We start from the raw sequence: 15166 nt of genomic DNA on the forward strand, positions 1-15166 counted from the left end.
ATACTATGCTAAAAAACACACAACCAATTCTGAAACTCACAGAAAATATTACAAATATCAACATGAGTAACACTATACTACACATGGGTTAACTGTCCAGGTCAGAGACCCTCATAATTCAAGCATAGCCATCTCTAATTTTAAACTGCTGACCAAAGGAAGAGCAAACAGTCAGCAGCACCCTCCACCTATTATGTAGTTATTTCTAAATGAAATAGCAGAATTAACTATCACAGTTCTAATGAAACCAAAACTCAAACTTCAGGACATGTTCAATAGCATATCGTGTGTCTCAAACTTTTGACCTTCAACTGTGATTGCCCATTATAATAAGTAATAGCTTCTTTTATTTTCCATATTGTTTTGTATGAATTTGTCTGGTATTATGTTATCAGCCAATTTGATGCTAACAGCAATATTCCAGGCATGATATGCTAGAAAAACAGCCTCAGTATTATAGTTCTAATGTCCATCTTACACATGCATACAAAGTAAGCAATTAACTTTTCACTCTCACTATACACAACATTTTAGTCAAACATTTTAATCAAATAATACCTTTCATAAGAAGAGAGTAGCCTTGAGAATTGTATGTTAAAACCATTAACAATATGTCTCAGTTTCTCTTCCTCCTCATGCCTTTGATGTATTTTGTTTATTTGTAGTTTTTTCTAGATACTGCATACAGATAATTCTTAAATAATAAGAATAATGTGGTAATTTTCTTGTTCACCGTTGTTTTGCTACAAGTCATCTTTTGTAGTTACACTGTTGCTTAGTAACAGTAATTGAATCATTTCACTGAGGAACAACAGTTACATACAATATAATATAATAGTAGCTTGACAAATAATTGTGTTTTAATGTCTCAAAACACTTAAAACTTCAGGTTTATAACCATCTGTATAAGTTTAAAAGAATACTGCATTTCATTAATTAAAAAATTGTGTAAATAATTGAAAAGAATGTTTCATTGGTCCTCATTTATGGCTAATACTATATCAGTTTTATAGGAGGCTGGATTTTTTACAGTAGGTGTCTGTGACTTGTTGGCGATAAATTTCAACACTAATTGAACAGTATACAATCCACTTGTTTTAAAATAATATATTCAAACCAATCCAAACATATGTACAAAAAAAATTATTTATACTGTAGGTTATAACAGTTGAATATAGAGCTTTAACTAATTCACCTTTTCAATAAAGTCCACACAGGCTGGTTCACTTAAATTAGAACCCAATTGACAAGACAAATTATTTCTTCTCTTCTCTGTTATCACAATATAATCAGTGATAAATTAACTTACATTACCCCATGTTACAATACAATCTGTGAAAGGTTCACTTTAGAAATCTCCTGTTACAGCTAAACTGACAATCACGCAGTATAACTTCACTTTTACATTCACTAACTTACTTTCCTTTCACTAACTTGCTTCCTTGCTCTATATCTGCATGTAGTTATAACACATGACAGAAAAATCTAGAAATATCTAGCCCTCTAGCTGCAACAATATTACACATAATGAGAAAAACTCAGAAGCTTCGAGTAAGATGACGCAACAGTATTACAAAAGCCTTGTACAATAAATAAACTACATACTTAATGTGAAACTGATACAGAGTTACATAACGAAACTTGTCATAAGTAATCTTTAACCCACTTATGAAAACTAAGTAATAATTAAATATTAAATCACTAAATAAGCTAAATAATAAGTCTGAAACTGAACAGTCTTATAAATCCAACATAATACATGTTATATTATGGATTGGGAAAATGAAAAAAGCAGTTTAAAGTAAATGTCTAATATACTTTTCAACAGGTGAAAAACATACAGATTATTCAACATAAATTTTAAAGCCCCTTACACATTTTTATTCATTAATACATATCAAGTTATTTTGAGAAAATTCAATTGGTAAAAATACACAAGTTCTCCATTTATTAGTGATTTGAAAACATCACAGTTTTTACCAAAATACGACACACTCACATTAGTTTATATCAGGCATCAAGTCCATATTATGACCAACCTAGATTTACAACATCAGTCCAAAAAGGTTTACAGTAAATGATGGTATTTGATAAATCCAAGTACGTGTTTTGTTGGAGAGACTGACGTGGTGTACTTCTTATTAACATACCAACCTGCAACTTGTTTCAAATGAAAAATGTATTTGAAGCATTAAACTTTCTTTTAACTAAAGCAAATGTTTCTCTTGAGGTTTTTGCCAAAATAAGAAGCGGAATAGCCACATAAGCCTAATAAAGTTACAACATCACTTATCAAAAACAAATAAGTATACTCTTAAATAAAACCTCATATTATGTAATATTTATTGATAAATTAATTATAACTTCCTGGTATGAAAAATAATACATTACAAGTGAAATGTGTATTGTTACGTATAAACTTTGTTCTAATAATCACGTGATGATATAAAATCTTGTTAGTAACTTGTGAAAATCCTGTAAATACGAAAAAGTAACAACCACAAAAAATACACATTACATATCAACTGTTGCAACCACTGATCTTTAACAGCATACTGATATAGAAATACTAAAATATTCTAAATTAAATACTAGGTAAAAATATATTTTACAAACATGATGTTCAGTGACCACCAACTGCCATTCTCAAAAATCTGTCTAACATAATGAGTTCCAAAAATTAGCCATTTGTGTGAATGAAGTTAGTAACAACATATAACAATGTCATGATAGAAGTACCATTGGCAGTGCTTATACCCACATAATTATATCACTGGTAAACAAATTCTGGTAATGCACAAAAATTTGTAGAATTCTTTCTTCAAGCAAAACAATTACATGATAACATAACTCAGACAAAATAGAGCAATGCTGTGGGCTAATTCACTTTTAATCATAACAAATATTTCTTTAGTCTAATGAATAATAAAAAATTGTACATTTTATGCCCAACCAGTTCCATGAACAAAAACACTTTTAATACTCATCAGTTCCTTTAGGAGTTAAAGAAGGATTAGAAAAAAAAATGTATACTACCATTTATGTAGCAGCATCTGTGTTACGAATTGCTATATATTTATCGGGGAAATGTATACATCTCCAACTCATTTACACAGTTATCAAACATCATAAATCTACTGGCTTGTCTGTGATCCACTCTAGGAAAACAATTTAGTTGATTTCTCTGAATGAATTAAAACCTTTACTATTAGATGACCAAGTTCAAGCTCTTTTTGATTTGTTTATTAATTCACTAGTACTTACTGAAGTAGTTCTGGAATTGACTAAGCCTATATTTTACATCATAACTGTTTCTCTTTATCTATAAATGATTAATAACAGAGATAATCTAGAAATAGTTGAGTAATTGGTCTAGATTATTTCAGAAATGATTTCTTCAAAAATCCTCCAATAAAAATATTTTATCAATTGTGACTCCAGCTTATTAACTCTTATTTTGTTAGCATTTGTTCTCCTATTTCTTTAATTTTCTAATGATATAAAATAGATGTTTTTAATTACTTTTACTACCAGTTATGTATTTGCATCTGTTGAATATGTCATACTTGATAGCAACAAAACCAATTATGCTTATGCACATTTGACTGTTTTAGCAATACAAATTTCCAAGATACATTCATACAGACCCTGGAGAAGGGCAATTTATGGTCACAAATGTTCCAGTATGTGGATAAGTACTTTAGGCCCAATTTCAAATCTGGTGTCACATTTTTCTGAAGAACGTTTTTCTGATTTGTCCCTGTCCGGGGTTACTGGATGAAGGATAGAATTCCTCAAAATCTGTATAACTCAGTGTAAAGTAGTGAATCGATTGGTAGATTAGCTCCAAATTTATTTTTGATATCAGTAAGCAAGGGAAAAAAAATTTTAACTTTATCATATCTCATCCAAAAGTTACTATTGAAGTACTAACAAACAACTCACGTATGACATAAGACTCCAAGGCCTTTGGCACCAATTTTCGAGCTTTTTCCAGATCTTCAATACTACAAATACCCTTATCTAGATTGTATGCCAGTTCCATTCTTTTGAGAACCTCTATATCATCATGGATTTCAAAAGTATCATCAAAATTAAAAAGGTATTCTGTCCTGTGAAGAGAAATGTCATTGTTAAAGGACTTGCTATATAACTTCACTGTACAAAGCATTATTGTACCAACACACCTAGAATGCATACAACATATAACTTTACTAGTTATTTCTTATTGAATTATTGTTCTAAAATTGTCTTGATTATTCCTATACAAAAATTCATCACCATTTGGTAATTTAACAAGTTATTTTTCTGAAGTGCTTTTGTATAGATTTATGTATCTATTTATTTTCTCTAAGAGAATGTGAATTCACTAAATAAGTAAACATATGCTTACAAAAATTCCTGGTAAAGTAATTTTGGATTTTACTTTACTTTTAAACTTTTAGCAAAACATAGTTATTGTCTTTTTGTTAGTCATTCTTTTGTACCTTATAATACATTGTTGACTGAAATTACATATATATATATATATTTTAAGGTTTTTTGATAAAACGTTTATTTTCCACTTTGCTTCACATTAAAGCAAAAATATTGAAGAATTTATGTATAGTGTGTGAAGCTTGCTTAGTGGTATACTAATAGAATGCAACTGTATATTTGGTAACATGTCGCATTTTGGAACACTTTCATCAACCACCCCCCCAAAAAAGATAATTTATGTCACGTATAATAGTTACATGAACCATCGAAACGTCACGTTAGTGTAGCCTACATAATGTGTAAAGTTTAGTATAGTCTAGTACCTTATAGTGATAGCACACGACAAGACACACATTCGGCATGTAATGCTGTTTTAATACAAGAAGAGAAACAATGCCTCTGTAGCCACAAATAATATCAAAGAAGTTTAATGAAATGTTTTGAATGTTTGTAAGTGTCAACAATAGTTCAGCAAATTTCGTTCAGGTGACTTTAGCCTTAAAAACTGTGATGGCAGAGGCCAACATGTTGGAATTGATATTGATGCTCTGAAGATGCTTGTTGAGTCTAACCCAGGGCAACACATCCCTGAAATTGCATGTCTCTCAGGAAACAATATGTAAGCATCTAAGGAATATGGGAAGACTCCATAAAACAGGTGTTTGGGGGACTCGGAACTCTCCAATGATCATCATTTTCCAACATGTGAACATTGCTTTGTCTCTTCTGGAGCGTAATGAGCGTGAACCATTTTTGGACATTATTGTCACTGGTGGTGAAAAATGGATTCTCTATGTGAATATCAAATGCCAAAAACAATGGCTCGGTCCTAGACAAAAACCATTTCTGACTACATAACCTGGACTACATCCACAGAAATTGATGCTATGCATTTGGTGGGACATCAATCCACAGCAAAATGTCAATGCAGAGATCTCTAGTCAGCAACCGGAATGTTTAAATCAAGCCCTTCATCAGAAACACTCGTCAATCGGAAAGATGTTCTTCTTCTCCACGATATTGCATGTCCACATGTGCCACGTTTGACATAACACAGGATTATGGAGTTGGGTTGGGAAGTTCTCCCCCACCCACCTTATCCTCCAGATACGGCACCATCAGATTACCATCTTTTTTGTTCGCTGCAACACCATCTTAATGGGAGAACGTATGCAAATGTGGAAGGAGTCAAAAAGGACAGCAACATGTTTTTTGCTTCAAAGCCAAATTATTTTTTTAAACAGGGCATTAACAACCTGATTGTAAAATGGAAAAGCATCATAGATAAGAATGGAGACTATTTCATTTAATAAATGTTTTCTTTTGATATGTTTTCACCTAAAAAAAGCGACATTAATTTCTTGACGACCTAATATACAAAAAAAAAGAAAAAGTAAAAGTAAATTTCACTTCATTTTAACATGCAGTTTGCAAGAATTCATGAAGAAACTGGTTTTAGTGAGAATCTGGTTTTTTTTCAACTTAAATGTTATAGGTATTATATTCTTCTGTGACCATCTCAGAACAACAGACAAGAATAAACAGGGTAAAATAAAACATTAAGTTAGATGGATAACTAAAATGTGTCCAAAGCCTAAACTTCAGGGATTATATGCAAAACAATAAAATAATCAGAATCATTTATAATAATTTAACTAAGACAAAACAAAACTACTGAAGCAAGATAATATCAATCATTCTCTCAGTTCATTCTTATGCAAATCAGGCAGATGATGATCCATCACACGATGGCTGTTTGTTTAGCATCTTTACAATTCCTAATATTTCATTTCAACATGAGGAAGAGCAGTGTGGCATCAATACTGAATGCTCAATTTAAAAATGTTGATAAAGTCTTCATGTGGCCTCAACCATTCTTTTGAAAGAGTTGTTTTCAGGGCATCTTTAGCATCTGGAGTCAATTAATCTCATGTAACCTGTCTTCCAAGAGCATTCCAAACATACTAGATATGACTGATATCCAATGAGCATGCATTCAACTAATTTCCTCTTCTTTAAGGAATGTGTCAGTTATTTTGTCACTATGAGGATGGATGTTATCTTTCAAAAACCTGAAATCATAGTACTATGCACCAGTGATTAACTTAAATTTCACTTTCACTTCATTTAGATTTAATTTTGAGGGATTTCCATATTACAGAATTCATTTTTCGTAGGTGGGGCACACCAAGCTAATAATAATTTAATAATAAGGTATTCACTACATTTTTCAGTTTGATACATATCCAAAATAAGCATTTAAATATTGTCTTGTACTGTATTGTGTTTTTTTACAAACTTGAGTATTTGTGTTCCATCTCTTCTTTTATGATGAACTTGCTTCAAATTTGAGGAGAAGCACACTCTGTAACTCAGTATTCTTTAGCTTCCAATTAGTAGGCCTTAACTTAGTACTTTCAGGTAAACCCACGAGTAAGCAAATACTACATCCACAAGTTTCTAACTATTCAAATTTGTATCATTTGTGCTGGTGTTGTGATAGGGTAGAGAAAGAGAGAGAAAAAATTGCCCAATTCCTAAAATCAATGATGTATGAAACTACTACAAAGTATGAGACTAATTTTCAAAATCTGAATGGGGAAAACTACACAAAAACTGCAGAAATTAGAAATTCCCAAGAGTAACAACTCTTTAGAGATTCTGTAAACTTAAAGATTATGGTTTCATGAAACATCCTAGCATATTCTGGCCTTTTTATGTTCTTATTAATGATGGTACTTCTTTTCACAAAAACAATGTCTGATCAAGTTTTAAAGATTGTCTGAAGTAAATTACTTTAAAAATACATATAAAAAAATACTCAATGTAACAAAAAATTCAATAAAATAAAATACAACAAATGATAAACATATCTTATAGTGCTCACTACTGATTTCATAAAAAAATGTTAATTTTAGCATATAGTTCATGAAACAAACATTCATTGAAGTTTATCTTCTCAAAGGGCTAACAAAATTTGGCACTTAATGACTATTGACTTGAAAATGTGTGAACATAATCATAGCTTAAGAAAAATATGTGAACTGGTTTGAAAAGCCACTTCAACCAAAATTAGTGTGTGGTGTTGCTGATGCAATCTTAGTTGACAAACAAAACCTCAAGACCATAATCCACTGAAATGGATTGAAAAAAGGAAGAAATTGTGAAGTATTAAGCAAATTAATTTGTCATTATTATTCTTTGTGTTATATTTTAAAAAAATATTACATGCTACTTATATCATAAGGCTCTTGTAATGCTATTTTCTGGGTGTGTCTTTTAACTATAATAGCTTAAAGGTGTGTTTTAGCAAGCTATATTTTCCAAATTTGTATGTTACAAGCATACTTGTGATGTAGAACTTTGCTGCACTGTAATGACAAAAAAACTTGTGATTTTCGTGATTTTGCTAATGGATAAATGTTGTTTATGGAGGAATTCATAAGTTTTTATTCTGAAAATAGCATATGAACATAACAAAAATAGAAACAGATTTTAGAGATAATGAATTGCTACTTACTTATCATTGGATATGCTGCAGTCAATCACTGTGCTTTTATTTGTATTAACAATGATGAAAGGTAACTGGATAGTGGTGTTAGGAGCTGGAATATTAAGGTTTTTCTCCATATTCTTATTGCGTTCCACTAAGTTCTTGAAAGAAATTTGCTAAAAACATGAATATAATTACTTTAAAAATTTTATTCCGATCAATAAGAAAGGAAAGGTTGATTATATTATCAAAAATATAGAGTCACTATCAATTATCAACAAAATGACCAAGTTTGAAAAATATATTATTTTCATAAATATTTAGCCTTACAGTAGGGAGAATTAAGTAAAGTAAATGTAAAGTTTAAAATCAACTAACTATCTCCTTATGTTTCGTGATGTTAAATAATACTTAGAAAAGGAACACACAAGAGTGATAACTTTACTATACTTGAAATATAAATAAAAAAAGCAGATACATTGCTTTGCTACAATTTTTTTTAAAAAAATTAACCATTTCACTAGTCAAACTTCATTGTTAATGTTGGATATCATAAACATACTAGAGAAAACAAAACATACATTTTTACTTTACCTGAAGTATGAGGTCTTGCAGCTGTTGCTTTTTCACTCTTATCCTTTCTAATCTTTTCTTTTTCTCGATCTAATGTACAACAAAGTACATTTTTGAGGCAGTAATATTAATACACATATTTTTCTTTATCCTAATCTTTTTTTTTTGCATGCCTAACTAATAGCATTTCTTAATAAAACAAAACATTAAATATAGATTAGTTTTATGTAGTTCAATCTTTCAACTTATTTTAGTATAAAATCTAATTTCTTTTTTGTAGAGAGGATAAAGATGAAACAGCAATAATAGTAAAAAAAAATACTTGAAACTGTGAAACTACATACTATAGCAAAATTGGGGAAGCTTTTAGTAAAAATTAAGTCTCTTGTATACAAAAAAGCTGATTTTTTTTTATAAAAGTCAACATTTTCTTAAATCAAAAATGCATTTCCAATAATACTTACCTCCTCTCACACTGCAGCTATTACTTTACTGCTAGGGTTTCTTTATCTTTGCCCATCTAAGCACTGGTCTGATTTTTTCTCTCTTGCTCCAGTCTTTTATTCCCCACTTAATTGCCCTTGTGACACTCTCCACCTACATCAATGCACCCTCTATTTTGGTATTGTATATAAGCACCTCCTTCAGATAATATTGTCACTTTTTCAAGACTGACCCAATCTGCAGTCTCTAACACTGGCTCTTTGTGGGGAAGAAAGTTACAATTCAAGAAAATGTTAACTTCCAAAGCATACTTACCTCAACTCACACCACAGCCAGAACAAGTATACTCTTCACCTGGAATCTAAATCCTGCACTGTGGAAGGAAATTGACATGATTCATCATCACCATTGGCCATGCCCCAACAAGGTAGCCAAGGTCTAACTTTTTGAGGTTGAAATTATAGGGCCAAGATGCCTAAATCCTACATTGGTGGCTGAGGCATTTGGATCACAATATATACAGTGCAGATATATTTGTGAGTGTATCAAAACCTGTAGCTATAAATGATGCATTCCAAGCCATTGTAATCATGATGAGAAGGTAAGCAACACCAAAGTGGATACACCCTCTCCTCAACTTGAAGAAGGCAATACCCTAAACTTGGAATGACAAGATCTTGTATGCCATACTCAACCTGAGGAAACAGAAATCATCCAGTCTGAAATTATGAACACTCACCCTCACTCCCCAACCACGTGAGCAAGGAAAACTCCACTTGCCCCAGGAATTATGGGGAAAACGTGGGGCTGGTAGAGATCCTGATGAGTAATAAAATCGAATCAGATATACATGTGTCCCATGCTTGGTATTGCTGCCGCACAAAAATATAGCTTATAAAAAGAAAAAAGAAAGGTATCAGATTAATTTAGTCTAATCCTGTCTAAAAGAATTTCAAGTGCCATGGCAACTGAAGCTTCCCTCTTCTTCAGTATGATTTTGGTCATCATGTTGACAAAAAAATATAGAAGTTTTGGTTCAGGAATTTTGATTGGAGAAGAAGATGACACATCTTTCTACAGTTAATATAAAAAAAGGATTCCCTGATCCACCAGAAATCACTAGAAAGTACCTATATGTTGTGACATTCAAGAACAGGTTCACTATAAAAAAATTTACATTCACTTACTAACAATCCAGAACTGGCTCTGATAATGACAAAAAAAAACACTAACCTAAGTCAGAGTGGTCATAGTGGCTTTTTGTGGTTTGCCTGTCACTCATAATTAAGACTAATTATTGTGAATTATGATTTTTATTGAAGTGTTTGTTTAGCAACTCTTCTGGTAGTAGATGTCATGTAACTATTATAAAAAATTTACCTTCATGTTTTAACAATCCAAAACTGACTTTTTTATAACTTTACCTCTAGGTTCTGACACTCCTGAGCTGAATTGGTTGGTAAACCCTGCCATTTGATCTCCTTCTTCTCTTTAGAAATAATGTTCATGGCCATCAGAACATTTAGGGCATCATAAACTCTTCTTCTAATGTTCTTTTGATCATATGACTAGACAAAAATTGAGGTAAATTTGGCTTAAGAAACAAGCAGTATATTTATAATGTGAATGTTTTTGTCAGAATACAATGGTGTACAGCTTTTCACTGATATAAGTTAAAATAAAAAAATTAGGAAAATACAATAAACATTTTTTAGCATACAAGTACTATGTTAATGCATATTATTTAATATTCAAACATCACTTTTGTAACGCTCATACCAGTTTCATTTAATATGTCAAATATGATATCTATTGTTGGGCCATATTCCAACTACAAATCTTAGTCATAGGTATATACCTATCAGTAAAAATCCCATCTTAAGAAAACAGTCTATAGACTACCATAATTGCTATAAAACACAAAAACACGGTTAAGCTTGATTGTCTATTACTAACTCTTGTAGATATATTTTTACTTTTAAACTGAATTACAAATAGAAAACAAACTGGGAAATTATCATCTTTTTTATTGAACAAATACCTGAAACACTGTTAGCTTTTCATAATAAAATACTTTTACGAAGTCTTTTCTTTATCAGTAATTTGTATTGAAGAAAAACAAATGGGGGTTTAAATGTAATAATATTCACAAGCACATTTATTTTTTTCCTATTACAGTAAAAAGTATCATTAACTACTCTTATAACAAACTAATTAATTTAGATTTATAATTTGAGCTAAGTTGGAATTGTTGTATTTCTCCATGACCAGAATGTCTGCACATAATTTTGTGCGATTATACATGGTTCACACAAACCTGTAATTTTTTTCCAGAACCTTTCAGGTTTTCAAGGAATATTTCTATTAAAATTGTTTCAGGTTTTTTCATTTGTTGTTAAGCACAAAGCTACACAATGAGCTATTTGTACTGTACCCACCAGTGGGATCAAAACCTGGTTTTCAACATTATAAACTTTCAGACTTATGAGCCAATGGAGAGCATTGTTTTATGTCTCAATTTAAAAAAATAATGAAAATTATATAAACTGAATTTTTTATGATGCACCAGTAGCATCATTTTTTGACTATAAATTCATATGACTGTTCACACTGTATCTGAATTTATTTGCAATTTCACAATACAACCTAAAGTCATTTATGATGCAATGTCTGTTGTCTTTGGATACTTGTTTACTGAATGATAATGTTGACCATGAGCCAGGTAGTGATTTCCTTAAAAACCAGTTACTAGGATAGATGACCCCTCTACCCATAAATTGAGGTGGTTAAGCAACAGATTTTTGTTGAGAAACATTTTGTTGATCGATGATCTTAATCATAAAGAAGTTTGAATACAACAGTGAGTATTACTGAAAGCATCTGTTTGAATCAGGTGAAACACAAGTTATGGCCAAAAAATATAAAGGAAAGACAATAATGGATTACTTTGGCCCAATCCAAAAGTACCATAAAGATTTGTGTAAAAAAAAGTTTGTCATTTAATCTTTTGCACTTGAGCTTTTTTCATTTTTGGTCAAAAGACTGAGAAGTACGGTTCACATATTTCTTTAAAACATTAAAACAAATAAACTTTTTCTCCTGAAGTGAATAATTTTGATAATTTTGCAAGGTCCAACTTTAAGTTAAATTCAATGAATTTCATATGACTAGTGCTTTAAGTTTTGATTGTAAACTATTGTACTCATCAGTATTTGTTTACAAATTAGTGCTTTACCCAAGACACACGGTAATGTGTCATGTAGTCAAAACAACCTGCTGCAGGACACAATGTGTGTTATTAACGGGAGAAATATTTTAACGAATTTCTACCTTCTGTATCATAGTCTGTGGTAATCCAAAATATTGCATATTTTCAGTGGATATGCATACTGTACCCTTACTTCACATACCAAATTTCAAAGCAATCCATTAAGAGATACCTGAGATATACCATCTCCAATTTTGGTTGAGTTGCTTCCTTTTTTTTTCTTTGCACCAAAAGTATGGAAAGTTTATTTGATAGAAAAACATACTTAACTTTTATAGATTTTTTCAAATTTGGTACATTGATATATTAATTCAATCTACAATTAGGAGTCTCATTTGGTGTAAATATAAGCCACGTGTGCAAAGTTATTCAACAAAAATTGCTCAAATTTTATGAACATTTTTGCATACACCCACACAAAAAGTCATGTGAACTATCGACCTAACATTTTAAATACAGCTTCAACTAAGAGTAAAAGTGGACTGTTTTTAGTTTTTTGTCATTCAGATTAAAGACAATTGATTTAGAGCAACAGAACTATAAGGTGAAAGGATGTGCAGATAAACAAGTTTTGGCCAAGAAAACTAGATTAGCACTTTCTAGCTCAAGTTTTCAAAAGAATCATAGGGGTGGATGGTTATTATTAATTATTCATTGCTAAACTTTTCAGCAGAAATTTACTAAATTTTATGAAGTTATCCTAATTAAAGAGTGTTTAGCATTACATGATATTAGCTTAAGCAGTTAGCTTAAATAATGATGCTTGATAGAGCTTTACCGATTGCATGGGGGTGATGACAAGAAACTGTAAATCTTAATTCCATGGCATTACTATAAAGGAAGCTATTAACACTGTTTTAGAGAGGAAAAATTATCATCATATATTTGAAAGAATCTGTTTGGTTCTTTAAAGTAAAGGTCTGTTCTGAATAATAGGATTGCGCTCCTAAAGCAAATGTGGGTTACTATCGAGTGTTACTTTCTTACTTTCTGTGGTTTGTTGATGTGTATTGAAAAAAAGTCATGATATCTAATCAAAAACACCTTAGGTGCAAAAAAAAAAAACGATTTGTTATCCTAGTTTAACTGATAATTTATCACTTCATTTAAAACCAAATACACAAGTCATACATCAAAATGTTTTAAAAAACGAAGGTGTGAAGCTAGCTCAAACATCTACATCTTTCCCTTTACTAGATTACCATATAAAAATGTGTACAATGTATCACTTTAAAATAAACTTTTGAAGTTGTAGAGTAAGAATAAGCTGAAAATTTATTCATACTGCTATGGAACAACAAATTTCTCTTAAGAACTGTATTATTAACTTGTAAAAAGTTTGTTCACATATAGCAAAGAATTTTGCTTAAAACTACAGATCAAGTTTAAATAGTCAGCAAAAAGAAATAAAGGAATAAAATCAGTCAAACCTCACCTGATCACTGTGGGAAAGTTGTCTCTGGGGGTCTGTAAATTCTGCTACTAGTTCATCAGCCACTTCATTGTATGAAGTAGTTCCCTTCTTTTGAACTTTTTCACACACTTTCATGGAAAAGTGACGTAGCCCTTTACCACTTTTCTCTCCTTTCCTACTTCTTTTGCTGTAAAACAAAAAAGTTATAACTTTCCTATACTGAAAATGTATTTCCAAGAGTTATTAACCTCCTCTCACATAAATAGCTATTTTCATTCAGTGCTGTGAAAACAATATGCAAAAATTGTTTTCACATGCCACAAGCCTTCAAGCTCCCACCCATCTATGAATTGACTTATTCAAATGTGTCTCGCACGCAAATCATCATGCAACAACTCTCCACCAACACAAGTGCAAAACAATATTCAATTCTACCAAACTATCAGTTCGAGTTTCGATAGAAAATGGAAGCACCAATTTTTAGTGGGGAGGAAGGTGGAAGTATGAGAGGCGGTAAGTACCCTATTGGAAATACATTTTCAGTATAAGAAAATTATAACACCAACACAAGTGCAACACAATATTCAATTCTACCAAACTATCAGTTCGAGTTTCGATAGAAAATGGAAGCACCAATTTTTTGTGGGGAGGAAGGTGGAAGTATGAGAGGAGGTAAGTACCCTATTGGAAATAATTTTCAGTATAAGAAAATTATAACTTCTGATATGCACCATTACCTCCTCTCACATAAATAGCTAGAATCCCATATTGAAAAGATGGAGGGACTGGTGCAAGAAAAAGAAAAAAGCATCCGAAGTGTAGATCCCTGTAGTAGAAGATTGTATGAAGGAGACCACACCACTTCTGTATCACGTATACTCTACACCCACTGTGGAAAGATGTTACATATATGAGTGGAAAGATGGAGGAGCACATCCAAGTGGGAGAGAACTATAGCAGGATAGGGATTCAAACTATACAATATTTATTAAACTCAAGCCCAGAAAACATAAAAGTAGACAGAATTAAAAGAATGTGCCCCCAGGTGTAGAGTAGCTAGGTCATGACGAACCATACATGACAAGTCAATTACATTCAAAATCCATGCCGCTGCAAACCAACATCCATGTGGGGGTAGGAAAGAGGATCATATCTTCACCACAACATCATGAGACCAGAGGTAATCTCGTATCCCCCCAAACCATGAACGGGGCACATTAAAACAATGTGATAAATGATCGATCCAGGAATCTGACATCTGGCATTGAACAGGTGTCTATGTAATGTAAACCATCTCATTCAAATTTAACATGACAGGAGCCTCTCCAAGCATAGTAACATCCTTGGAATACTAAGATCAAGGGATAGTGGAAGGGAAGAACTGTAGTAATCTGCAAGTACCTCCATTGTGACCCACAACACAGATGGAGTAACAAGAGTATAATTGAGTGAGGGAATAGAAACATCTATAATGTTAGGTCATTAAGAAATTAAT

The 15166-nt window shown here is 31.6% G+C and overlaps 1 protein-coding gene across 4 annotated transcripts in view; it reads right to left on the reverse strand.

The window, feature by feature from the left end:
* LOC106459881 (transcription factor Dp-1-like) overlaps nt 1-15166 on the reverse strand; it is a 106143-nt gene that overhangs the window by 7474 nt on the left and 83503 nt on the right. For all 4 annotated transcript variants that reach the window (XM_022386450.1, XM_022386451.1, XM_022386452.1 and 1 more), the window contains 5 exons: nt 13693-13858; nt 10414-10557; nt 8567-8635; nt 8000-8148; nt 3946-4112 (listed from right to left, as the gene is read on the reverse strand). In XM_022386450.1, the coding sequence (XP_022242158.1) occupies nt 3946-4112; nt 8000-8148; nt 8567-8635; nt 10414-10557; nt 13693-13858 (695 nt within the window). The remainder of the gene's footprint in view (nt 1-3945; nt 4113-7999; nt 8149-8566; nt 8636-10413; nt 10558-13692; nt 13859-15166) is intronic.

This window comes from Limulus polyphemus, unplaced genomic scaffold (genome assembly GCF_000517525.1).
Source record: "Limulus polyphemus unplaced genomic scaffold, Limulus_polyphemus-2.1.2 Scaffold674, whole genome shotgun sequence".
NCBI lineage: Eukaryota > Metazoa > Arthropoda > Merostomata > Xiphosura > Limulidae > Limulus > Limulus polyphemus.